The 27752-nt window shown below is 42.5% G+C and overlaps 1 protein-coding gene across 4 annotated transcripts in view; it reads left to right on the top strand.

Moving 5' to 3' along the window:
* Positions 1–27752, top strand: part of SMARCC1 (SWI/SNF related BAF chromatin remodeling complex subunit C1) — a 93116-nt gene that overhangs the window by 15980 nt on the left and 49384 nt on the right. For all 4 annotated transcript variants that reach the window (XR_015698934.1, XM_087732799.1, XM_087732821.1 and 1 more), the window contains exons 4-15: positions 2259–2340; positions 3526–3618; positions 6716–6785; positions 9960–10029; positions 11717–11792; positions 14594–14719; positions 15425–15543; positions 16794–16918; positions 17730–17789; positions 18452–18489; positions 21080–21201; positions 24818–24889. Coding sequence is in view for 3 of the 4 variants with exons in the window: in XM_087732799.1 (XP_087588925.1) it covers positions 2259–2340; positions 3526–3618; positions 6716–6785; positions 9960–10029; positions 11717–11792; positions 14594–14719; positions 15425–15543; positions 16794–16918; positions 17730–17789; positions 18452–18489; positions 21080–21201; positions 24818–24889 (1053 nt within the window). In the remaining variant the exon portion in view is untranslated. The remainder of the gene's footprint in view (positions 1–2258; positions 2341–3525; positions 3619–6715; positions 6786–9959; positions 10030–11716; positions 11793–14593; positions 14720–15424; positions 15544–16793; positions 16919–17729; positions 17790–18451; positions 18490–21079; positions 21202–24817; positions 24890–27752) is intronic.

Below are 27752 nucleotides of genomic sequence, written 5' to 3'. Positions count from 1 at the left end.
TTTAATGGTATGCATTGTCGCTCTTGCTTAACCTGTTTGTGAATGATCTGTCTTATAGGAGAAGTACCTTTCCTCGTCATAATAGGTATGTCTGAAAAATGCACTTATCCAGTGCAGCTGGACATACCTTGTCTATCACTGCAATTCAAGTAGTTGTTTGCTAAAACCTGTCGGAGGGTCTCAGTTAAACTAAGGACAGGAAGCATCAGTACTACCATTTTATCTAAATGGGCAACTAAAACAAGTGCTATTTCTTAATATATTGACATGCTTCTCTTAAAGTACGGGTTTCAAAAGCAGGCAGAAAACTGGGGGCATGTATAGCATTAAATGAATATGTAATGCAGATTTTAGGCAACCAAATGTAAAAGTTTTGGTCAAACTTGAATGCCTGTAAGTATCTTTGTTTCATAGGTACTGAAGACTTTATTAAGTGTCTAAGAAAATAGGTTAGTTTCTGTTTATTTGGCGTTTACCTTCCTTCACTTCTGTGAAACTATGACGTTTGAGAAGCGTATGTTTGGAATAGGGACTATGAAGCTGTCAATGGGTGAACACTGGAGAAGCGGCTTGATCTCGGCTCTTAAAATCCGATGTGGTATAGGTGTAAAACGCTTTATTAAGTTGTGCTGTGCAGCGAACCGACAGACTGCTTGATGACTGGCCTTACTTCTAGAAGTCAGTGTAAGCTTGTCAACGTACACAAAGCTGTTTAAAGAGCTCATACGTTTCTTTTTAAATTGAAAGACTATTCTAATAAATATGCCAGGGTATTATCTTTAAGTTGTTTGCCATGTCCTTAGCGTGAGGGGAAGAGTCCCTAATACTGCTTTAGGAGAGAAGCCATTGCTTACTAATAGTGAACATTTCTAGTGCTGCCCAACGCTGCAGCGTATTTACGCACATTTACCTGCGTAGGCAACTTCTTTTTGAAAATGCCAGAGAGCCTCAGGTGAAGAAAACCAGGGTGGTCTCAGCTGAAGTGTCTTTGTTTAATTTAGTAGTGTAATATTGAAGTGATGCCATCTTGTGTGGTAATGGGTTTTGTGACTAAAAAATCAATCTTGCTTTGGTTTACCTTCATTGTATATTTATAAACTTTAAAAATTGATTTGAAGTGTTACTGGAAACAAGCATGTGTTTAAAAGAAGCTGTCATTAGATATGGGCGCAGGAATAAATGCTTTAAGGTAACACGCCAACTTAAAATACAAGAATATCAGTCGCTGCATGGTGATTATGTGCACGGCTTTTTGGATGCGTTAAGCGTACAGGGTACTTTTAATTTTATACGCTGAAATCCCCTCTGCTGGTATTGCCGCTCCCGAGCGCTGACTCAGCGCTCCAGTTAAGAGCATTTTCAGACTCTAGCAACAGCTTTTTCCAAAACTTGGGAGGTAGAGAAGTGCACCGGACAGTGTTTGCGAGGGACTGGTGTTAGTGCTGTTACTGTCCCACCTCTCGGGTTCTTGGGGGTCACCATTCAAATTCTTCATTTGAGTTGATTCGTCCATGACCTCTGAACATGTATACGGTTCAGGTGGGTACAGCAGAATGCCTCTGGGGGCTCTGGTGGTTCTTCCCAGTAGAAAGTCTCAGATTTTGTGTCATCCGCCCCCCGTTTCTGATAGACACTTTTAAATCTGCGTTGTTATTTGAAGAATTTGTATTACTTTGCCAATGAAGTAGCAAACTTCAAAGTACCAGAGTCCAGTAGGGATGATTATAAAATGCTTACATGGATTATGAGCCACCTACGTGCTGTGGGGGGGGTGGCTTGTTCTCAAACAGATGAGTGGTTTAGAAAATCTCAGGCAAACGAATTGCTGTGTTTTTCCTGGATTAGAATCTGGGACTGGTGGATGGTGCAACTAGAAGTAAGAGAAGCGTGAGAGCTTGTTCATGAATTTTCTCATCTAGTTGTCGAAATCCATCGTGAGCATTTGATTATGCTTCTGTTTAATTATCTTTTGTGACCGTAGTGGAATGCACAACCCTGCTACAGGGTTTTGCTGGACAATGTCAACCTTCATTTTTCCTAAACATTTCACAAATCAGTTGCATTTTGTTGATTTGGTTCATCGTGATTTTTCTTGCTTGTGAGGGCTGCCAAGTGAAGCAAAAATATTTGTGATCGTGCTTTAAGTGTTCTTATGTAGCTACTGCGATATACTGTTTTTTATGTGGAACATGAAAGATTCTTGTCTGCTGAATGGAGGAGAGTTGAATTTAATATTTCTGAATAATTTTCCTTAACAGGCGGAGGTTTGACCTGCAGAATCCATCCCGAATGGATCGAAATGTGGAGATGTTCATGAACATTGAGAAAACACTAGTGCAGGCAAGAAACTCGTATACAGACCTGTATGTGTTCACGTGCTCAGGGGAAGGGATTCACCAGCTTTTCATGTACCTCGGTTGTGACCCACTGAGGAGTTTCATCCTGGACTTCTGTAGGAATATTCTACTCTTCCCTCCCTCTCCCACCCATTTTAGTCACAATTCCATGTTATTGCTTGAAAACTTCAGAATTTTTTCATTGATACTCTGCGGATGTGCGTAGGGTGAGAAAAAACCTGCTTGTCAGGTAGGAGAAAGCATCCTGAGTGTCTCCGTCTTCCCGTGAAAGAAGCGCCTGCAGGATCGAGTAGCTGGTTCTATACATATCCGTTCAGTTGCTGACTTTCTTGAGACTTTCAGCTCGATATAAGTTTGACTTTTTTCAGGGTTAGGGTACATTTTAGACTCTTTTGCTTGCTTCATCAAACAAGTTACTACCAGAAGAGAGCAGGTAACAGCTGTATGGAATCTAATTTGAAGTTAATTTTTTTTAACTGCTGTGTGTGAGTAACAGATTTTTTTTTTTCTTCCCAATCTCTAAACCCAAGCTCAGTGGATAATATAGTGGAGACGTAACTTTCAGGTGCTTGTGAAAAATGGAAATAGGAGGGGCATCAAAAAGAAACAGTACTCATAAAAAGCTATTGCCATTGTATGGTGGTTTCAGTACATAAAAGAGTACATGTTCAAATCCAAAGTAAAACGAACGCCTACATGTGGATATCATAGAAATGCATGAACCCGCACATTAGTGCAACAGGACAGATTCAGATTTGGAAGCTGACACACAGGAAACTTAAATTCCCTTTCAAGCAAAGTCTTTCAGAGCCTATCAAAAATTCTTTGAAATCAAAGACATGGTTTCCATTAAAGATGTTGTGAAGGCAGGAACGTGAGATCAGCTACGTTGGGTCGCATTCCCTTTATCCGTGATAACGTCTCTGACAGAGCTGACAGCAGATCTGCGGAGACCAGAAGGAAACCCAGGATAAGGCTTTGGCAGGGAGGTGTGCAAAGGAAATATTGCTATCGGAGGGGTTTCTGGAGGTAGAGTAGTGTGCCGTATCACAAGCTAATACGTGTTGCTTTTGAGGTTTTTCAAGCATTGGTGATCTAAATAGACATTTTTGAGTTATGTCACAGGTGGCCTATAATTTCTTGTTTAACTTCTTGTTCTCTCCACTAGAACAATTGTCTGAGCAGACCGACCATCTACCTCATTCCAGATATAGAATTGAAGTTGGCTAATAAATTGAAGGATATTGTCAAACGTCACCAGGTAACTGTTAAATAGCATATCTTAAAACAAATGTTTTGTCAGTTGTAAGATAAGATGTATGTGCCTGACTTTACCGTATCTGTTACATCTGGATTGTGTCTGACAGCACGAGGCAGCAGCAGCAAGTCACTTAAGACCAGAAGTTCACCATTTGTAAAACGCCATTAGTAGTTACCCTCACGTGGAGACAGAATCGTAACTGTTCGAAAAGTAAATCTGAAATTGCTATTGAAATGAAAAGTAGTTACGGTGTCTCAGTGAGTTGGCTGCAGGCCCTAGCTGATTTAATGTTGAATACCTGCTTACATAAAGCAGAAGCTCACCGTTTGTCCAGATCTGAGACCAAAGAAGGCAGTGTGTAACACAGCTCTTCTAGATACGTGGGGACAGCATAAGGAAGCTTGAATCTTAACATGATCGCTACCTTTTTTTGCTTTATTTTATTTGCTTTTTTCTTGCTTGTGCTGAACAGAACACAAGCAACAACGGTCTCTTGGTTATGAGGTAGTCAGCATTATTTCTGAGAGAGTCAACATCTTGCCGTTGTAATGTAATACACTAAAAGATGAACTGAACAAGACTAATAGCTTCATCTCTTAAAAATGTAAACAGTCCTTTCACTTGTCGTAGGAGAAGTATCCCGGAATGTGAACTCTAGATGGTCTGATAGCCTTTTGTGTTACGATAATTCACGGGTGTCGCCAAAGTAAACTGTTTCTTTTCCAGATTAAATGTATTTCCTCTGTTGTGATTATGAACCATCGCCTCAATTTCAGTTGTGTAATTTTTCACAAGTTACTCTTAATTATTTGGCTGATTCTGGATGCTTGCTGTTGCTTAAATTAGAGTTAATGATTCAATTTTCCTTTCATAAAGGAATTCTATGGTGAACTCAACGCATGCTATATCCATGAATGATTTAAGGGACTTTTAAAGCAGGCAGCTTTGTCTTTGAAGGGATGTGAAGAACTGAAAACAAAAAGCAGAACTAGGGACAATTTCTGGGCTTTCTTCGTTTGCTCTACCTCTGAATTCTCATCTCATATTTGTGTTGCCACCTGTGCTTGCTCACATAGTTTGGTGGGTTTTTTTGTTTGGTTGGTTTTTTTAACCTGTTGTTATCTTCCCTCTCCCCCATCCCTAGTACGTGTAGCTCCCTCCTCCCTGGCGTTTCCAAGTCCTCGCTGCTCTGACTGCGGCCAGTGCAGAAGAGTTGCATATTTCTTGCCCCAGCACAGCACTAGTCTGATCCCTGGGCTTATAAACAGAGGTGTCAGTAAGACGTTGGTTCTCTCTGCTGATGAAGATGCTGTTACTGTTTCTGGTAGTCACACTTTTCTGATTTTCTTTATAAACATTAAGGATTCTTCTGAGAAAAGCCAGATTGATCATTTAGGAACCTGAAAGCAGGTAATGAGTGAGATTTGGCATTTATATCTGTCTGCTTCAAGAAAAGTGTTGTGTCGGTAGGTAACTCTTCCATCTTGTTATGTCTTTAGCTTCCAGTCACGTTCAGGTTAGCAGAGTCAGGGAATAAGCCTTACAGTCTGCTTACGTCCTTCAGAAAGCTGTTCTAATGTAAAGTTATCCATCCCGTTGTTTTCAGCCAAGATAGCATCTAAGAGAGACTTCTGTTCATCTGTTGGGTTTTTTAAAGCTCCGTAGGAAATAGATGAAACTTCACAAAGCTCAGATTAGATGTCTAGAAGATCTTTAGCTCATGGGGAATGAAGGGAGAATTTCCATTATTGTTCCTTAAACACTTTGCAGGTTCTTCTTTCACGCCAGGGCTTTTTCCTTTCCCTTTGAATGCTTTTAAATTCTTTTTACTTTCCAGTTTTTTTGCTGTTGCTGAGAGCACCTCCTCTCCCTTTGCCCAGTTCTGTGAACTCTTGTTGGTGTGGGAACTCTTGCCCTTGAGCCCCTGATACCAGAGTAGTCTCAAATATTGCTACAGTAATGCAGTGCATCTTCATGCTTTTTTAATTTTCCTCCTTTTCATGCTGTTTTCTAAATAAGTTGTTCACATATTGTTGGCTGTAACCTATCCCATGTGCTCTTAAGTCCTTTAAATACATCTGTCAAGTATTTATGGAACGTAAATTTTGAATAACATTTTCATGCAAACTGTTCCAAAACATAACTCCTCTGCAGAAGAGTCTGCAGGCTGTGAATTTCTGCTGTCCTTGGAAATGACTCCGTCAGGTATGGAGACTGGAGGTGTCTCTGCAGCACGTGGGAGAATCCTTATGGCACGTGACGGAAGGACAGGGTTTTCTTGACTGGCCACACTAAGCAACGTTATGTATTTATTTAAAATATATCTAATTATGTAGTAGGGTTTTTTGTGTGATGATGTAGATCCAGTAGGAATATAATTATGGCCTGTACCCATATGTAGAGGAGTTGCTTTATGTACCGCTGTTTGTGGCATCTACATAAGCATGAGACGTACATCTGTTGCTTCTCATATGTCAAGAAAATGATGTTCTAAACCAGCAAGAAGAAAAAGTATTCTCGTGTTTGAATATTTGACGAACAATGGTATCATTAGTATATTTCTGATTTATTCCCTTTGTTCTATGATTGAGGAGGCTTTTTTGAAAGAACGGGTGTTTCTGTCTCTTGACGTACAGCCTTTCTTGAATACTAAGCATGTTCTGTGCAAGGCAGCCATTTCTAGTTAAGCTTCTCATAGAATTACGTAAATTATCATATTTAGAAATTGTTTTGGACCCAAAATGTGTACTTAGTGGAAAAAAGTTACAGATGCTTTCTTACAAAATATTCACCGATAGGTTTGTATGAGCTGGTAGCTGAACAGTTTACAACGAGAATTGGGGGAGAAGGAACTAGGAGGAGGAAGGATTTGAGATGAAAAGAGCACGAGATGACGAGGTAGTTTGGCAGCAGTCTTAAAATAATTGCCTTTTTCTGGCGCTTCTTAGAGGTGGTATTCTTCGTAGTCGCATTGAAGTTAGCCTTGAGTATTTCTAGGTTGCATGGGATGTGGGTAAAAAGAAGCAGCCGAGAAGTTTGGGGTAATGTGTGGAAGGTTTCTCACGCCGTTTCTTCTTTTCTTCCTCCTTTCCCGCAGGGAACAGTAACTGAAGAGAAATCAAAGGCTACCCACCATGTTTATCCAAGTCCTACCTCAATGGATGATGGTAAGGTTGCTTTCCAGTTCTTAAGTGGAAATAGTCTGGTAACTAAATTCTGTTAGCAGTTACGGGAGCTTTTGCACAGACACAGTGTGTTCCTAGCCTGCTCCTAAGAGCCATTGGGAAAGTATTTCTAGGATTAACAACTCCGAACAAAATCATTGTGTGGCCTGCTTCTGACTATTGGGCGTAACATTCACATTTTTAATTGATGCAACATTTTCAGATTAAGGTGTGTAACGCTGAATACTCTTCAGTGATTGCATTGGAAATTGAGATATTATTTGTTGCTGAATGGAGACAGACATTTTGTTTGTCCCAAACAACTTGCAGGCTGAAGGGGAGCAAAGCTAAGGGTCCAGAAGAACTTAAAAAAGAAATTAAGTTAGTTTAAAAATTAAGAAGAAGGATAGTGAAAGTAGAGGGCTTAAAACTAAAGCTTCCATTAAGATTTTTCTTTTTTTGCTTCCTTGGTGTCCCCCAGTGTGTAAGCATAGGTCAAAATGTTGAGTGAGACATAATCAGGAATCAAGTAGATGCAGGAAAGGTAGTGTAGATGCTAAAGTAAATGAGAATTGAAAAACTTGCTGCCATGTTCTCATCTTTCCGGGTGACGGGTTGGGAATGCTGGTAACGTATCACTGCGTGTGGTTTGGCACGGTGGACACGATAACAAGTAGAGCTGATACATTGAGATTGTTGGCTTTATGATGATGTGGTCTGCCTCTATATGAAGCACATAGGTTCCACAAAAGCAGTTTAGCAGCTGTATCCTTCAGCAAATAAGAAAAAATTGCTCTTAATTTTTCCATCTTAAATACATTTAATTGTCTAGTGGTTCATTGTTGTAGAGTCTGAGCTTCACTGACATAAATGAGCTTTTTCTGATACACCCTGGCATCTGGTGGCCACTAGATGGAAGTGTTCACTCCTTTATAGGAACAATCGTGGGCTGTTTGTCCTCTGCTTGTCCGTGTTCTGTCCTTCTGGTAATATCATGCCTGGCCACAGGTTTATATTTATTTTTAACCACTTCAGGTTCTCGGAAAAGGGCTGCGCACAGTAGGTCCCATCTGTCTTGCAGTCAGTGAAGATGCAGATGTGCTAGACAGAGCGCTCTCAACCCCTGATTATTATTATTAAGATGAGAAAACAGCCATGAATTCAAGCAGTATAACTTCATATAGGTTCAAATCCTCAGGGATTCTCTTTTAACCCTGCTCTGGGCCATATTCTCAATATTTGGCTTGCAGGGGGTAGGTTATTACGTTGTGTCCGATGGGCAGTTTAGAAGAAAAAAAAAAATTAAAACACCAGTCAGACTGAGCGTGTGCCTTATTGCAAAACCAGCAAAGTGTTAGTGTTGCTCAGGAAGCCTGTATTAACTTGAAGCCATCGTTAGCACTGCTGTGAAAGAAGAAAGTTGAAATGCAAGTTTTGTTAAACTCTTGGCAATGTTTTATTGAAATCTGTGTCACCTCCTGCCCTGACATTCTTCCTTCAAAACTTTATTCCTTCAAAACTATTGTTTTTTTAAATACCTGTTGAGAGTAGAATTTAGTACTGGGAAGAAGGTCTTTTAAACCCCTCCAGCACGTTTGCAGATGGCACCGAGCTGAGCAGTGCAGTTCACACGCCTGAGGGACGGGATGGCATCCAGAGGGAGCGGGGCAGGCTGGAGAGGGGGGTCCCTGTGAACCTCATGGGGTTCAACAAGGCCAAGGGCAGGGTCCTGCACCTGGGTGGGGGCAACCCCCGGTGTCAGCACAGGCTGGGGGATGGAGGGGTGGAGAGCAGCCCTGCCGAGAAGGGCTTGGGGGTGCTGGGGGATGAAAAGCTGGCCACGAGCCGGCGATGTGCTCTCGCAGCCCAGCAAGCCAAGCGTCTCCTGGGCTGCATCCCCCGCAGCGTGGGCAGCGGGGCGAGGGAGGGGATTCTGCCCCTCTGCCCCGCTCTGGGGAGACCCCCCTGGAGCCCCGCGTCCAGCTCGGGGGTCCTCAGCACGGGAAGGACATGGAGCTGTTGGAGCGGGGCCAGGGGAGGCCACCGAAATGCTCCGAGGGTGGCCCAGCTCTGCTGGGAGGACAGGCTGAGAGCTGGGGGGGTTCAGCCTGGAGAGGAGGAGGCTGCGGGGAGACCTCACTGCGGCCTTGCCGTGCTGAAAGGGGGCTGACAAGAAAGGTGGGGACAGGCTTTTTAGCAGGGCCTGTAGCGACAGGACAAGGGGGAATGGTTTTAAACTAAAAGAAGGCAGATTCAGACTGGATACAAGGAAGAAATTGTTTGTGCTGAGGGTGGTGAGACACTGGCCCAGGTTGCCCAGAGAGGTGGTCGATGCCCCATCCCTGGAAACACTCAAGGCCAGGCTGGACGGGGCTCTGAGCAGCCTGATGTGGTTGTAGATGTCCCTGCCCATGGCGGGGGTGGGACTGAATGGCCTTGGAAGGTCCCTTGCATACCAAAGCATTACAAAAAATTAAAAAAAAAAAAAAAAAAAAAAAGTAAATCAATAGAAGTTGTTAATGAGGGGATTCAGACATCTAACAGGGATACCAAAAGACAGAGGGGAAATATTTACCACCTGACAAGAAAGCATTTTGGAAGAAGTTCACTCTTTTTGGTTATGCAGAGATTAAAAAAAAAAAAAAAAAAAAGCAACAGATTGGAGCGTGTCTCTCTCTCTCCATGTTATTTCTGCTGTCCTTACCGAACGCCCCTGTGGAGGATTTGCTCTGTCCCATTCCGAGTTCTAGGCCCAACTGGCCAAGGTGTTTGGGAGATGAGACGGGAGAGGATGAGCTGGCGGAGGATGGTCAGCCAGAAATGCCTCTTGCTTCTGCTGAGAAACAGCTGGACTGTTTCAGCTCTCCTTGGATCTTAATCTGCAGCGTGTTAGGGTATGAACGTATGTGACCAGGGAAGGAAATGTAATAATTCTTAGTAAGATTTTACTAACCTAACATCTGTGTGCTATGCAGGCTGCGCACATGCGTGTTTAGACATGGCAGAGAGAATGCAGGCACGTGTATTGCTGGGGCAGGCCAAGGCGTTGGAATTTCACTCCAGTAGGCTTTTCTCAGAGATGATTGCAATAACTTTACTATGACTATGGAAACGCAAAATAGTGTTTAATGTGCTTTACAATCCGAATCTGATGCTAGATCTCTCTCCTCTTTGCAGATGAATGGTTGAGACCTGTGATGAAAAAAGACAAGCAGGTGCTGGTACACTGGGGCTTTTTTCCAGACAGGTAAAGAAATGTGGGGAAAGAAAGCACACCCCAAATCTTAAGTTTGTTGAAGAAAAAGTGTCGATTAAAACTCACAAGTAGGAAAATCCATGTCCTCAAACAAGCTGCTCCTTTAGCTTACTGGGTCTTACCTCAGTAGTGAACCTGCATGGGGAATGTCCCAGCTGTGTGGGCTACAACTACGCGCTTTTCTTGGTCTGCGGAGCGTGACAGGCTCAGACCTATCTCACGCTGGCTCCGCTAAAAATGTAACCCGAATATACAGTACTGCGTTCCTGTTGTTTTGATTCTGAACGGTTGTACGTCGCTGTTCATATCAGCCAGGCAGTGGTTGTGTTACGGAGTACAACCACGCAGTAATTTAGCATTGCTACCATTTGTCTCAATGTCCAAGGCTTGAAAAGACTTAATCAGTGGTTTAAAACTGAAATATGCGTACGCAGCGTGCTCCTGGCAGGGGAGGTTAGAAAAGGAGAGTCTGTTTTTCTGCAGAGCTGCTAGTAAGGCTGCAAATTGAACCAGACTTTCAGAGGGCAGAATGCGCCTTGCCATAAAGTTAGTAAGACTTTAAAGGCAAAAGGGAGAACTTCTGATCGCCTAGTGGAACTTTTTTCAACAGAGAGAGATTTCGCTCCGTGGGTTGCCTTTAGTCAAGTGCGAGTGACTGTTGAAAGCAAATATTTGAGCAAGCTGTCTTGGGTGGTTAGAAGATGTTACAAGATAGTGTATGTACTGTTAGTAACTTAAACACATTTGTAAGGACTGGTTTCTGAGTCCAGGTTATGGAAAACTCAAAAGACTGGTAACCCAGCATTGACTTCTATTTAAATAACCTTTTCGGGGTACTAAAATTGCTCTGCTGAATTCTGCACAGAATTCTCAGGAACCATATGTGTATTGCAGTGGAAGAGAGCAAACAACAATTACACTTAAATTTCTTTCTTCATACAGATGAAGAACCTGTAAATGTTTTTGGATTTATATCATATCAGTAGTCAAGTTTCTGTTGATTCTGTGTGTGTGTATGTATTTATAAATATCCATATAAACATGAGGAATGCTGTATACACATCTGTTCTTGCATATGACCTATCCCAGTTGCTCAGTACATGCCTGGCGTTGATAACAAAAGTATTTTGGCTTTTGCTGTTGCTGAGTGCAGTTTCTTAGTATTTATAAATAGGCTTTTGAGGGAATAGCATGTGGAAAAGTGAATGTAAATAAGAATGGATTCTACGGCAGTAGGGGTTGAAGGAGAAGGATGCATGCTCCTTTCTTCTAGGAATCCAGTATCTCTTGCTTTAAACTCATAAGAACAGAAACAAGTTAATTAACTTAATGACAGGGTTTGAACAGGTGACTCAAACTGCATTTATACCCCTGAATCTAGAGAGTAGATTTGCAATTTAAGCTGGAGCTGGCTTCACTGAAATGGCTTTTAAATTCAGAAAGCTAAAAATGTGCATTAGATGCCTTGGACCCCTCCCTTTTCAGTGAGTCCTATTCCTGTAGCAGAAACCAGCAATTATTCCTTTAGCTTTTCATTGCGTGGAAAATACTTTACTATTCTATCCCAGCAGCATGATTTGCACATTTCAAAATTGCTGAATAAATATTCCTGCTGGTGATCTATCTGGATGCACAGCCCAGGGGACCAATTTTATTTTCTCTTGACTCCTCTCATTAGCTATGACACTTGGGTTCATGCCAATGAAATAGACGCCGAAATTGAGGATCCTCCAATTCCTGAAAAGCCATGGAAGGTAAGTCTCTCTTAAACAGTTTCCCAAAGTTACTGTATTGGTATAGCTCATGCTCAGGTGCTGCTACATCATAGAATCGTTAAGGTTGGAAAAGACCTTTGAGATCCTCGAGTCCAACCATTAACCCAGCGCTGCCAAGGCCACCACTAAACCATGTCCCCAAGCACCACATCTCCCCGGCTTTTCAATCCCTCCAGGGATGGGGACTCAGCCCCTGCCCTGGGCAGCCTGGGCCAGGGCCTGACAGCCCTTTCGGGGAAGGAACTTTCCCTAATATCCAACCCAAACCTGCCCTGGCGCAGCTTGAGGCCGTTCCCTCTCGTCCCATCACTTGTTCCTGGGGAGAAGAGACCGACCCCCCCAGCTCCAGCCTCCTTTCAGGCGGTTGCAGAGAGCGATGAGGGCTCCCCTCAGCCTCCTCTTCTCCAGGCTGAGCCCCCCCAGCTCCCCCAGCCGCTCCTCCCCAGCCTTGGGCTCCAGCCCCTGCCCCAGCCTCGCTGCCCTGCTCTGGCCACGCTCCAGCCCCTCCATGGCCACCTTGGGGTGAGGGGCCCAGCGCTGAGCACAGGATTCGAGGGGCGGCCTCACCAGTGCCCAGCACAGGGGGACGATCCCTGCCCTGCTCCTGCTGGCCACACTGTTCCTGACACAAGCCAGGCTGCTATTGGTCGTCTTGGCCACCTGGGCACCCTGCTGGCTCGTGTTCAGCGGCTGTCGACCACCCCCCCCAGGCCCTTTCCCGCCGGGCAGCTCCCAGCCGCTCCTCCCCACGCCTGCAGCGGTGCCTGGGGTTGCTGTGCCCCCAGTGCAGGACCCGGCCCTGAGCCTTGCTGACCCTCACCCCGTGGCCTGGGCCCATGGCTCCAGCCTGGCCAGGGCCCTCTGCAGAGCCTCCCTGCCCTCCGGCAGATCGACGCTCCCACCCAGCTTGGATTCAACTGCAAGCAGATATTTTAATGTGCTGCGGAGTAACAATGCCTGTATTTCTGTATATATGGAAAAACAGATTGATATTTCTGGAGCCATAATGAAAATTTCTAAAACATTTCTTTGGTCTGGGAAGGAACGCTGTTGAAAAAATACTTTATTTTGTGAGTGAAAAGGAGAGACTTAGGCATCCCTGATAGTGCCAAAATTACCATGTTTGAGGTGGTGTCTGTTAAAGGTAAGTCCTTCCCTTACTGCTGAAGCACAGCCATCTCTGGGATGAAACCTGACAGCTCGTTAGAAGGCATAGTGGCTAATTAGACAATGTTTAAGGAGAGGAGGTGGGGAACATACCGTATCTTCGTGATGGTTTTGGAAGAATATTGTTAGAGAAAAGAACTATCAGGTTAGAAACCTGAGATTACCACGCATGTATTACAGAGCTTAAAACATATTTTGTGTGCAGGAAGCTCATCATCTTCTGTAATGTAGAAATGGTCAAAAATATTAGGAGTTAGATAATATGGAAAATAAGAAGCTTCTTTAGGAGAAAAAAAATCTGAATTTTGGAAGTCTGTGGTACAATTGAAATCTTGTCTGTTCTCTTTAAGGTATTGTAATGGCAGCGTTATTTCCAGCAGATTCAGCTGTTGGGATCAAAACAGAGCTGTGGTCTGGTTGACAGATTGCGTGGCTGTGGTCTCCCCTGTCCCCTGGTCTCACACTGCTACAGAAGCTCTTGAGTCCGTTTGTCTTAGCTCAGTACCACTGCAGCTACCAGCTGCTGTTTGCTCTTAGCACAGTTTAAGTTTCTTGATTTTACTAAAATCCTTGGCATTGCTAATGAATTGCAGTGTATGAATGCGAGTGTCTCTGGAGTTGGAGCCAACATGGAAGTGAATGAGAAAACCAGAAGCTGCTGAAAGAATCCCTGAGGGTCATAGCTCACCTTTCTTTATGGAAAGGTTCCATTTACTGGGAACGCTGCTCCTAACTGATGTCATAATGATGCAAAAAGTCAGCGCTTCCCAATCTGTTGAACATGTGAGCGCTCAAACCGACATCAGCAGCCTTGTTTAGGTTCTCTACATAAATAGTTTTCTTTCTGCAGAAATGATTTGCCTTTCTGATTTAGCTCGTTGCAAGTGAACAATGCCGAACAGTTAGAATCACACAGTAGTGAATTCTACTTCATTGTCCTTTTATTGGACTTACTCTTTTACACGTACCGTGCGGCGGTGTTCTGCGTGTAGGCTGTTGATCCGAACAGCAGCGTTAGAGCAGCTGAGGTCAGAAAATAACTTGATGCCTGTTCGAGCACTACTTATTCCAAGCAGTTAGCTGTAACTAACTGGAACGCAGGCTTTTTTGTGTATAAATTATACTAAAGCTCAAGAATTTTTTTTCAGCTATGTAAACTAAACTTCATCTGAAGATGGATATTTTAAGTCAAGATAGTCAATCTTTGCAAGATCTGGCCAGCTCTTCTTAGTTTTCTTGATCGTAGCAATTTTTGTGGCACGTCTGCTAAGGTGATCTGTATTTTTAGAAGATTTTTATGGTAATTTTCAGCATCCAAAGTATGCTCTTAATACAGAGCCATTGTCCCGGCTGTGAGAACTGACCTCACACCTCAGAAGGCTTAAGAATGACTGAGGAACAGGCATGGCCTTCAGTGGACTTAGGGGCACGTTCATCCCGTGTTGTATTGCCTCGTGAAACTGTCATCTATTATGTGTAAACCCATTACGAGATATTTGGACGTTCAGACCCCGATGACAAAGCTGCAAGTGTTTCCCTCATCCTGTGAGGTCTGTCATGGAGTTACTTTTTCAAAAAGCATCAGCATGTCCATATGTCGTTCTGTTCTTTAGGTTCATGCCAAGTGGATTTTGGACACAGACGTATTCAATGAATGGATGAATGAAGAGGATTATGAGGTAGATGAGAACAGGAAATCAGTGAGTTTTCGACAGAGAATTTCCATGAAAAATGAAGAGGTAGGTGCTTCTCTGCTTAATGGGTGACCTGTTGATACATTAATATTCTTTATCTCTGCATAAGTCAAATTTTCGTGACTGGAAGTTGCTAAAATTAAGCTAATTGCACAGTTTGAGGTGCCTGTGATAACACAGGCTAGTTTTAACTTTCTTCTGACATATGTCCTTTATCCAGAAGTGTGTGTACTTTGATTTTTATTTTCTCCCCCTTCCTGAGGATGGTAAGAGATAGGACCCGCTCTGCTTTCTCATAAATGAAGCCGAGGTGTGTTAAACAGCATCGGTTAATACTTGATTTCCGAATTCTATGTACTTGTTGAAACTAATTTTTGTATCCCTCTCAATGCAGGAAGTTAGTTAGGACTCTGAAAACACGTTCGTGTAACCTTGAGGCCAGGCTACTCACTAGGAAATCTCTCCTGATGGATAGAGTATATGGAACAAATCACACATTAGTGTTGGAATCTTGCTCTAAGAGCACAGTTCTTAAGTAGATAGCCGTTGGAGCATCTGGGGGATGGCTGTAGAAAATGTAGAGGTTTTCATATTGACAAATGGAAGTATTCTGGAGCTGAACGTGGTGCGTGTTGTGATATTATTGCTTTTAGCTTCTCCGTTGTAGGAAGTATTAAGGAAGAGTCTAGCCTCCAGCGTTTCAATAACTGTAGTATTTGGGATGAGCTAACTACTTCACTTCTCTAACAGCCTGTGCGTAGTCCGGAGAGGAGAGACAGGAAAGCAGCAGCAAGTACAAGGAAGAGAAAGCATTCTCCTTCTCCACCCCCCACTCCTGTGGAGTCGAGAAAAAAGACTGGGAAGAAAGGGTGAGTGTCCAAGTCCTGGAATTTGAGGCGAATTTTCTTGAAGAAATGCGTTATGGGGAGATCTCTGTCAGCTTTCATTTGTCTCACCTTAGATTACCGTAGAATAATTATTTATAAAATAGACTTGAGTGATTTTGTTTGTGCAGTGTATGTGATTTCTTTGCTCCTCTGTAGAAATGTATTGCCTGCAGGTGGAGGAGAATCTAGTGCCGGTTCTCATTTTATCTGTGTCGGTGACAGGGTTCATTGCTGCATCAACAGTAGAACTTGTCGAATGAAAAGTTACTCAGCTGCTTCTAAAATAACTCAGACTAGTTCTGTTACTGCAATCGTGTAGTACATGTACACTGTTTGAAGTATAGCCCCATAAATTCCTGCATTTAATTGAGGAGGTGTTTTATCTACATAGCCAGGTATTTTAAAGTCCACTTGTCAAATGCAACTTTAATAGAGCAGCATTTGTGGCCTACAGATTAGGTTTTTTTCCAATGCTAGTTTGATCTCTTAAAGGAAGAAAAAAAAAAAAAAAAAGCCAATATTATATCCAAATAAAAGCTTGTTTTGGGGGGTTTATGTGTGGATATGGAGGGGGAGCACTTTTGAACTAAAAACTCTAGTCTTGTTTAACAGACCAGTTGGGCTCTAATAAGACAAAACTGGAAATCTCTCATCTGAGGTGAGAAAGAATTAGTTGATAATCCACACTACTTTTTTGTTCCAAATGTAAAGCCCGAGTTAGAGTCTGTGAGGAGGGGTGTGGGTGATTCTGCCTTTGTTCCCAAAATGGCTTCCTCGGTACACAGAATCGTTTGTACAAGCCAGCCTTTTTCCTTAAATGAGGCAGCCTGCCTCGAAATGGTCCGTCACCTCTTCTGTTCTCTGCAGCAGATGCCCTTACTGCATCTTTAAAAAGGACAAATGTAAGTGAATCGCTGCTCCCTTGAATCTCACTCGTACGCAAGTGCTGCCAACATGCTGGAGACAGTTTTGGGTTGGAACCAAGATTGATACGCAGTGGTGGTCTCCAGTCTTGAAACAGTGGAAAAGACCTCCCCCCCCGAAACTTACTTCATTTTAGTAATACAGAGAGAGTATTTTTCATTAACTCCACCAGCACCACTTCCTGCAGCAGTCATGTTTTTGGAAGTGTTTTAACCCAGTCCTTTAATCCTGATATCTGAAGAATAACGTCAAGATGAGAACATCTGACAGTTGCAGCTGGCAGAGAATTTGTGTATGATCTGTTTTAGACAAGCAGCCTTATATGGGAAAAGGAGAGGGCAGAAAGAAGAAGATGAGCAAGAAGATCTTACAAAAGACATGGAGGATCCCACACCAGTACCTAATATAGAAGAAGTGGTGCTTCCCAAAAATGGTAAAATATGCATACACTGGATTCTTTGAATGTTAAAACAATTGCTTAAACTGCATTGAAAAAATACACATGTATTTTGCAAAATTTTTTAAATACTTTGTGGCTTATAGGGCCAGGTGATCTGTGCCCATCTAAGTTTATCTAGTCAGGGATTTGAATGGGACAGCTGAGAAGGGCAGCAGATTCACCTTCTGTTGGCTTTTTGAAATACGTTTATGAAAATCCACTTAAATGTTGAGTTTCACCTATTTTAGGATTGCTCTCACCCGTTACACAGAGCTCATGTTTTGGGGTATGGAGTTTTCTGGAGGAAAATAATTGTATGCCAAGTACCCAAGATAAGCACGTTACATGAGCGGGACCTCCAGCAACATGCCAAATGCATTCAGTTCTTAATCCCTTTCAGAAGAGTGTTGATCTGTGCAATACCTGTTAAGTAAAGATAAGTCAGAAAAATAATTCCTTCTGTTAAGTCCTTGACACCAGACCATTTTGGGTGTCGCACCATTTGGTTTTTACCTGGTTTGAACTTGCATGTAAGAATTGTTACGTGTTGTACAGGTGGAAAAAGTGCAGTACTTGGTCCTCTAACTGCAGGAATAGAAGCTGCTTTGTGTTCAGATGTGAAATTACAGCGAAATCAAACAAATGGTCTGTTGTACTCGAACTGCACAGATGAACTCTTTTGAACTGCAAAGACATGACCAACAAAACTGCTGATTGATAAGATAGTAAAAGCATGCTAGACTTTGATAATTGTATCTTGTCTGATGGTTACTCATTAGAATTTCAATCTTGCTTACTTTTCTAGTGAACCCAAAGAAAGACAGTGAAAACACGCCTGTGAAAGGAGGAACAGTAGCAGACCTTGGTAAAACAAACACTCAACACCCTCCAGCACCCCCTCCCCTAAGTTTTACAGTAACGTCCTGCTTGCAGGCCAACAGAGGAAATATTTTTAAATCTCTCAATTTAAAAAGAACCTCTAATTCTACCCTTTTGTTGAATTCATTCAGTTCTCATAGGTATTTGAGTTGAAATGTGTTGACTCTTTTTCACTTGTGAGGTTGTTCCCTTGTAGGCATTTTATTTTATTTTTTTTTTTAATATGACATATAAGAAAAATTCTGCCAGGAAAGAGCTTTTCTTACTGGGAATCAAGGTGAATCACAGGTTCCCTGAGCTTTGCTAAGCCTTTGGTGTAAGAGAGAGAAACAAGTGTCCCGTATCCTATTATACAGGGCTACATCTGGGGCACTGGGAAAGGCGGTAATTACGTATGGATTCCTAAGTGTGGAAAAATTCTAATTATCCTTCCTCTGTGTTCTTACCTGTTCCCTTGTCTGGGATAGTTGAGTGCCTGCAAAAGGATGAGATTGCCTTAATGGTGTGTGATCCGCTTTGCTTTCCTCCTCGCTTCCCTTCCAAAAGAAATGAAATATCCTTTCCAGTTAAGCAGTTGCAGTGCTAGAAAGGCTTATGAGCAACCAGATGCTTTTTGTTAGTGTAATTCTCCGTGCTTTTACCTTTCAGATGAGCAGGATGAGGAGACAGTGGCAACTGGAGGAAAGGTAACAGCAGCCGTTTCTTACTGACTTTGGTAGAAACTGAGATCACAGAATCACAGAAAGGTTTTGGGTGGGAAGGGACCTTCCAAGGCCACCCAGTCCCACCCCCACCATGGGCAGGGACATCTTCAACCACATCAGGCTGCTCAGAGCCCCGTCCAGCCTGGCCTTGAGTGTTTCCAGGGATGGGGCATCGACCACCTCTCTGGGCAACCTGGGCCAGTGTTTCACTAACCTCATTGTAAAAAATTCCTTCCTTATATCCAGTCTGAATCTCCCCTCTTTTAGTGTAAACCCACTCCCCCTTGTCCTATCAAGATCTTATTCTCATCTTCAGTAACTTAGCCTGTAACGTTTTTCAAGTCATATATAAGATTGAATTAGTGACAGATAGGAATGTTGTTTTGCTGTTATAAATGTTCTACAAATGCTGTGAAATTATTTTGTATTTTTAAATCTAGTATATTAAAAATGAGAATGAGGAGACAGATGCAAAGTATTTCCAAAGAAGTGTTTTCCAGTTGTAGGATTTTTCAAAGGTTATGCTTTTTCTTTAGGTTTCAGGACTAAATCTAAACCCCAGATTGGCTTCCTGATCATTTTAATAGAGTTGTCAGGGTAGTTTCTGTATTTGATTGCATTGTTGGTGTGCCGGGCACTATTTTTAACAGCTTGCCTAGTACAAGGTGGCTGCCTGACCACACAGGTAGGGAAAGGTCACGTCTGTGTTAGCTTCATACAGCTGCAGTCCTGCGCAGACACAGATGCTTGGACTGGTTGTGCACATAACAAAGAAAATCTGACTTTCTCTCCATACTGACGTATTTCTAGTTTACCGTATTTCAGTTCATACGTCCAATATCTGCGTGTTTTCAGAAGTGCTCAAAAATCCCTTCTCTGTTTTAAAATGGGGGAAGAAGACAACTCTTAAGTATGCAAACCACTGACTAGCTAGTAAGCAACCTTTCTTTTAGGTTTTAGGTGCAGGTATGACACTAAGGAGCGGTGGGTTTAAGTACCTAGATACAGGCACGTGAACAGAAATGGCCAAAATGCGATTCTTCGGCAGCTGCCATTTTCCAAGTTAGGGAAACCAGCTCGGAAGGACCGTGACAGCAGGCCTTCCCAGCATGGGAAATGCTCCTTTTTTCAGTGTAGCTTCTCCATCCCTGGGTGTAGAATGACCTGGAACTGTGGGACCCATGCAGCAGCCTTAGTATTTGTTCCATGTTTAGATTGGAAAAGGTTTGCTTTTGTCTTATGCCAAACAGTGCTTTTTGGGGACGTGCTCTGTTTCTCTGTTTAATGAATGCATTTTGAGAGGAGAAGGGTGTTAGAAGTTGAGGGGATGATGAGAGGAAGGACTTCTTTTCTGAATAGCTATCGTCAGATCGCTAAATAGATTTAGAATGGTACCTTGTCTTTGGGGGAATTTAGTCCCCCAAAAGAAAGAGTCATTGGTGTCAGTGACATATAAGATCTTGCTTTAGGGACTCTGTTTTTAATGGTCTGTTGTTTCTCTGAAAGCTGTCTGGATTAGTAATTCAGGTAAAGAAAATAATTTAATGTCGAGTTGCCTACAAGCTCTTCAGATAGCACCTGGGGGTTTCTCATACAGTTCATATCATGTCCTGACCCTCTTCTTAGGCTGCCTCCCTGCCCTTCTCTTTACCTTTTTGGATCAGGAAGCGAGCATGTGCTGGAACTCAAGTTGCAGGACACCTAGCGTTCACGGGAGACTGCTGTTGTGAAGCAGCAGCAGGTGACCAAAGACTTGTCCCTCTTCTTGGAAATCTTAAAATCTTGCTCGCTGATGTCTTCACAGCCCTGTACGAGCAAACCCATGGCTCTGTTCACCCTCTGAGTGGGAGCAGATACAGGGACATGCAAAGTTGCCAGTTGAACTTAGCATCTCTTCTTTGCAAGAGAGAAATATCCAAGACCAGCTTTAAGATTGATCAAAGTGAGTTTATGCAAGCAAGAATTTAAGGTCGTGAGACGCGGTTTTGCAGACATGAAACTATGACTGCTGACAAGTGTCTTCCAGTGAAACTAGAAGTAATGAGTCTGATGTCCTTTAGTGCTCTTCTGAGGAGTGAGAAGGTTAATGGAGGAAGAGTGGCAAAAAATACAACAATATTAAAAATTGGTGCAGTGTCAGTAAGTGGAGATGGCAGCGGGCGCGAGGCTGGCAGCTTGCAGAGTGCTCTAGGTTCCTGCTGTATTTGTGACGCGTGGTTGCAGTATACCGCAGAATTGAAATGCAGTGTTTTCTCTCAGTTAGATCACGCTTAATTTTTATAAACAGGACACAGAGTGATCTAACTGTACTGCCAAGTATGTCCTTGAGATTTGAGAGCTGGCTCTGTAAGAACTTCTTACTGGCCTTATGCTTTCTTTCACATTTTTATGGACACAGATGATACTTTCTCTGGTCCCTGAGATTTTCCCTACTGACCAGAGATTGTGTCAGGAAAAGTTTATTCTGCGCAGGATTGGAAAGCACTTGTTTCGGGCAAATTTTGTGCTGGCTGAGAGTTGTTAGGTATGTCTCTTGCAACCTCCTAACCGTTGTATTCCCTCCATGACGCAGGAAGATGAAGATCCTAACAAAGGCGATCAAAGTCGGTCAATTGATCCGGGTGAAGATAATGTCACAGAACAAACCAACCACATCATTATTCCAAGCTATGCATCTTGGTTTGACTACAACTGGTAAGAAAGGAATTTGGAACTGGGGGAAAGCTTAGAGTTTTGGTGGTTGTTTCTCACAAATCAAGCTGAGAGCTGAAAGAAATTACTTCTGTTTAGGTCTAGTTCCCATGCATGGGTACACCTTTTCCATTTAAAAGTCTTTCTGAGCTGACTTCTGGCAATTTTCAGGGATTGGGAATGAGGAAGAGAATTTCAAACAGCATAGATCTTCAGTCTGCCTTCTCAGCGTTTTCTGCTTTACATTGATTTTTATTCCGCCCCGTGCCCTCCCCCCTCCCCCCCCATGGGAAAATAATTCCTTTGTCTTCCCTACTTTTCCAGTCCTCCCTCATATGATCTATCTATGTTTGTATCTACTGCTGAACGCTGGTGGCTTTTTATTTTGCTTCAGATCTTGACTTTGAGGATAAGTCACTGGTTATACAGGGAGGATACTTGTTTCGGTTTGGAATCCTCTGTGGAGTCCGAGGTTTGTGCTGTGCTGTGACCACATAACTCACTGTAGTAACCCGAATGTTCTCTGTAGGCTCAAACTTCTGTGGTGCGGGAAGAGAAGCAAGTGACTGGGAATGAAAGTCCCTCTACAAGTTAAGCTCTTACGTAGTACTTTTTTTTTTTAAAAATAAAAACTGCTGTGGAAATGGAATAAGGAACAGTCAGTTGTCTGGAAGGGCTGTCGTTTGAGCGTGTGTTTTGTCTTAGCTCTAGGAGTTGAGACATTGTTAAGGCTGGAATCTAAAAAGACGTGCTACGACACTTGAATATTAGGATTCACGTGCAACTTTCAAAAGTGGGTAACTTTTTATCCTAGTGAATTGAGATGGCATCTGAACTGTTAGCGTGAGGGTTGGTTCAGTTTCCAGCTCTGGCAGACTTTGTTACCTTGAGTCAGTTGCTTAGCCTGTGTCTGTGCTGGTGGCTTGAGTTGACCTAAATCTCCATAAATAGAACCATCCCTCGTCTGAGTCCCCTTGCTCTCCCACTTTGAGATGATCCTGGAAGCAGAAGAGCCAAGGATCACATAGGCTGACTCTATAGGTGCTCCGGTTGCTTTGTGAGCGGCCAAGCTCGAGGTGTAGTTCCGCTACGCACGCGGGATGAAACGCTCCACTGATGCACTTCCTAAAGGGATAAAGAACTGTGGATCTGCTGTAGATCAGGAAAGGCAACGTTGTGTAGCTCCAGCCAGTTGAGGTTTATTTAACCCAAGGTAGGCATATCTGCAGTCTCTGTGCTTCGGTTCCTTGTTTGTAAAGTGAAGATACAGTAATACTTCCCTACTGAGAAAATCATGGCAATGACATTTTGTCACGAGATCACTCTGATGCTATTGTACAAGCACCTTTTGGGATTACTGGTAATAACGGTTGGTTAAAAATTCTTGATCGGTGCGTTTACAGTACAGCAGTAGTTCTAGTGGCGTCCTGAGAGCTAAAGCTGTCTGTGAACCACAGCTAAGAGACGAATGCGGTATTTCTGGAGAAACAGGATGAACTTCTCATTGTGTCAGGTGTACTCGCTCTGACCTTGTAAAAGGCAAACTTAAAGCATCTCCGACGGGAGCGGTCGGCATCCACAAGGCAGCAGGATGATGTGAAAACAAGCTTTGATTTTGGATTCTAGTGCTGCAGAACCAGCGTGTTAAGCTGCTTCGGATTGAAGGCTGCAATAACAGCACAGCTGCGAGAATGACGTTTTCTGTCTCTGAGCACTTTTCCGTTCAGAGGCAGGTTTCTGTGGTTCTGGAGAACTAGAGAGCATCTACGGGGCACTGCCCCACCGCAGACTGCAGGTGGTACTGCTGTTGCTGTGCCAGCAAGATGCTCTTGGGTTGTGTGAATATATAAACAAATCACTGTCTGCAGCCCTCCCAGATTGCAAATACTTCTTCTTTCATGTGTCCAGTCGCAACTAATTTGAAGCAGGCTGAAGAATAATTCTAATTTACTTCACTCAAAATGTTTTATAAACTGCTGGTTTAGAAGAGTCATTGCTAAAAGTAATTTTCTGGTCAAAAGATAAATTCTATTTAATGTTCAATTCAGTTTCAGTGGAATCTCTTATGCTTTGGGCAACTTCATTGCAGAACTAGATAATTTGTTACTGAAATCCGAGCAGTTTATTGGTTAATCTTCGTCTTCAAGTTAGAGTATTTTCCTATGAACGACCAGTTAAGAGTAAGCAGTATCAGCATAAAAGGCCAATTGCATGGCAGGGCAAAAGCTGAACCTACAGGAGGAAGGCAGATTTGTAAAGGATATATTTCTTTGTGTTTCCTTTAAAAGTCACCATTGTAATTCTCCAGATTTTAACTTGCATAAAGTATGTGCCATTCTATGAGTTTGTGTCTTAAGTTACTCTCATTTCTGACACTTTTTTTATAAAATGTATATTTTTTAAATCTCAAAGCTATTTTCTCGCTTAGTAAAAGGTGGATTAAATCTTAGGTCCCTCAAAGAATTTGCATATTAAGATCTTAAAAAATGAGTTGACTAATCAAGTTCCGTATACTCTGGCTGCATTGTAATTTTGCTTTGCAGTGAAAACCCTCTTATATATCCCACTATATGCCACGGATAACGCAAAGTGATCTTGTTCATTTGTTGCTGGTAGAATTCCACAGGTGCAATCACCCTGCGATTAAAATGTTTCAGGACCAAATTTCCTTATTTATGTTAAAATAAATCATACCACTTCCTCCAGTCTTTTATTTAGGGAATATGAGAATAAATATGAGAATGTGATTTCATAAGTTTCTGCAGGGGTATTTACCTTGTCAGGCTGGTAGTACATGCAGAGTGGAAGATTCCACTAAAAGAACATTTAAACCTAACTGATACTTCACCTGGAACAGCTATGGAAGGAAAAAAATATTAACGCATCTGCTAAATAGCTAAAGCTCAATTTGCTGTGATCTTTATTTTATGTACTGCATAGCACCTCACGTGTCGTTAGTTCTGCTCTTCCAGATGTCAGTTTTTGCTCCATGTTTCTTCCTTGGAGCGCAAAGGGGAAGAATTATTTTTAAGACCGTGTTTAGTTGCTCCGAATATCCATACTTTGGATTTTATTTTCCCAGTTGACCAGGCAGGTACTAGCTACTCTCTTGAAGCCGGTCCGTCTCCTACCTGACTCGTGAGCGCTAGTAACTGCTGTAGATCCAGCTTTGGCGTTGGACTCAAAGCACTTACTTGCACTCCCATCTTCTAAGCACGTACTGTGAAAGCTTGGTTTCTCCGAGGTGTCGGTGCCTTGCCGAATGTTGGCACTAACTAGGGTGGAGAAGAGAAAGGTGCTTCTGTCGGAATACAAAACTCGTGAAGGCACAGCTGAAAACGGGCTGCTGCTCGGTGCTTTTCCTTCAGGGCTGGATTAGGGCAGCACTGGGTGCGTAGTTTTGCTTCGATCAATGACTTTTGTGATGCTTTTTGAATACAGCTTTGCTTATTTGATGAAAACATACTTAATTTCAAAGGGTCATGCTAGAATACTAGGGTTTCTTAAAAAAGTAACCTTTGCTAGAAGTGTTCTCTCTCAAAATAGTCATTTGAAGGTGTGCAGAGTGCTCCAAGAATATTTAGTATTTGGCATCTGAATTGTGTATTTTTTGTTACAGTATTCACGTGATTGAACGTCGTGCTCTTCCTGAATTCTTCAATGGAAAAAACAAGTCCAAGACTCCAGAAATGTAAGTAAAGCATGTGAATGTAGACGTGTAAGAGTTCAGCAAGGTGAGAGAGCTTCCAGTCTCGTCAGTCCTGTGGTCGCTTCAGCTGTGCATGTGGCAAGCAGATATTGTCTGTTGGGGCATGAAAGAAGGGAAGAGCACCTGTATAACCGCTTCTTGTAGTTGGATAATGTCTGTGCGTTATTGTCGTAGAGGTAAAAGTTTAAATATCAAACTAATAGTTAATAGTGGTTATCCAGGAAAAATAAAACTCTTTTTTCCCAAGTAATATTGGAACAAATTCTTGAACTTTTGTGTGGTACCAGACATGATCATCTTCCAAAGACGTCTGAAGAATTTCATGATACTGTAGAAACTTAATAATCCCCCTTATTTTTCTCTCTCTCCTCATGCTATGCTATATTGTTGAGACTCAGGAGTTCCATGTGTGAGCACTGATCACCGAGTTTGTTGTAGGATGCTGTGTCAGACTGTGGAATGGATTTTGCACAGTTATCTGTGGTGATTTCACAGTTGCCTGAGCAGCTGATGGGTAACGCTCAAAGTGCAGGTGAGGGTGGGAAAATGAGTCTTCACAGGCCTGCGATGTAACTGTGTTTTCAAAATCAGAGAGCCGGAGCTGTGCATTGCAAGAAGAAAAATATTTTTTTCTTATATAGCTGTTCCAAACCCTCTAGTGACATTTTAATTCTGGACATGCCTGTTACGTCTAGGTGGAGTTCTCTCAGCTGAATTTAGATCCAGTTTGTACCAGTCTCATCTCCTTGTGGGATCTGGTATCTACTGCAGAACTTAAGTGTTCTTAATTCAAAATTATACACACACAGCTGTTCAAACAGCTTCCCTGACGCTGTTTAAAATAAAATTTAGAAAAAGCTGATTATTGTCTTGAGGTATTGCAGGTTTTTTCATACATGAAATGATCAAACTTCTGATCCGATTCAGCAGTGTAACAAGATAAGCTGCTGATTTTGCATCAAATGCTTATCTTGAGACTCTCCTGCAAGGCTTATTTTGTGCATTAGTAAAAGTACACCTCCCCTTCTCTGAGAATTTTCTGTTAAAACAGTAAATTTAGTTATTCAGAGCGATCTTGAAAGGTGATTGATTAAAGGAAGATGGTCAACATCAGGCTTTTGAACAATGTGCTTGTTTCTATTAAAGCTAAAATCCCAAAACCTGACAGTTCACAAAAAATTCATAAATTTGAACACCATTGTATGATTGTCGGCTTGGACGGTGGAACTAGGCTAGTCGTGTTCACTTTATCCTGGAATCAAATCTTGGTCTAGTTTTAAAGCCGCTTTTGGGGATTTTAAACCAGTTTTTTTGAATTAACTACTAGATGATGCATTTGAGGTGTCTTCTCGGTGCATTGTCTTAACATCAGCAAAGCTGTGCATTTTTTGCCCACAATGTTTCTTCAGACTAACCTTTTCCCTCAGTTTCTTCTTAGTGGAAGTGACAGTGGTAGTATCACCCTGCCTTGCCCTTCCAGCAAGTCAGCAAGGCAGACTTCAGAGAGAGCATTCTTGTGCTTGAATCTCCCCTTCTCAGGCATGACTGTTATTTTGTGAGGCTTCTGATCTAATACTGAGATAGAAATTAGAAACTAAGCTTTTCCAGCCTGAAGAAGAGAAGGATTGGGAGACCTTACAGTAGTTGCCCAATGCACAAGGAGGTTACTGAGAAGATGAAGCCAGGCTCGTTATTGAGGTGTGTGGCAGGAGAAAAAGAAGTCAAACTGAAACACAGCAAGTTCTGTCTTGATATAAGGGGAATTTTTAACTCTGAAGAAGATGAAGCACTGGGATGGAGCCCTGGGAAGTCGGGAATGTTCTTCCTCGGAGTCTTTCAGGCCTTGCTGGAGAAAGCCCTAAGCAACCTGGGCAAAATTCAGTGCTGACTGTGGTTTGAGTAGGAGATTGGCTTAGAGACCTCCTGAGGTCCCTGGCACCCTGTATGATTTCCAGTTTGTAGTCTTTACTCGCAGCTTCTCTACATGTCTGAGTTGCAGAGGTAACTGCAGCTGCACCATAGTGATTCCAAGATGTATTTGATCCAAAATGTGTTTGACGCTAACTCTGCTCCATCAGTTTTATTATTCAGCATGTTTTCCTTTTGAGGTTTCTAGGACTTTGTGTCTAGGGCTGCAAACAGATTGAATTGTGAAAGAATGCTTATCTTTCATATTTGCCATTGATGCGGTCATCACGTGTAATCCTATGCTTCCTTTTTCAGTTGACATCAAAACATCAGGTCTCCTGGTACTCATCCCTGAGCTGCTACCGGTTATTGCCTATGAGTGAAGCAAATTAGGGACTCCTCTCAATCCCGAGGTTATCCTAGAGATGTATATTTCTTGCCATTTAGGCATTGTAGGAGTAGCATGTGGTCTTGCCTTTGTGTTTTCTTTTTAAATAAAATAGAAATATCCTTCTGAATGCAAATGTCTTGTCTCCAGCTCAGTTTTCAGGCCAAACAGAATACCGTGTTTCAACAGCTCACGCAGGTTCGTTCTTGTGACAGTAGTACCTGGGGAGTGGTTTCTGTCTTAAAGGGGATTTTAACTAAATACCAGTTGACTTTTCTTTCTTGCTGTTGACAAGTCTTAGCTGATGGGTCATGTTATTGTCGAAAACAGACGCCCTTCAGGATAAACTTTAGGGATGTTTCTTAGGCTTCCCTCTTCACCTAGTAACGCGACATTAACTAGTCAGTATTAAACCAATTTCTGCAGCCACGACCACTTTAAAGTACCTGTTCTCGAGCAGGTGGCAACCCAGTTCTCCCCAGGAGCATTCAGAAATGTTCCTCTAGGGAAGAAGTTCCCTTTTTTTTTTTTTCTTGCCTACCAAACATT

Source organism: Nipponia nippon, unplaced genomic scaffold (genome assembly GCF_047370975.1).
Source record: "Nipponia nippon isolate SJK-2023a ecotype South Korea unplaced genomic scaffold, ASM4737097v1 scaffold_1, whole genome shotgun sequence".
Classification (NCBI taxonomy): Eukaryota; Metazoa; Chordata; class Aves; order Pelecaniformes; family Threskiornithidae; genus Nipponia; species Nipponia nippon.
Note: the sequence above shows the minus strand (reverse complement) of the source record. Positions and strands in the feature narration are given on the sequence as shown.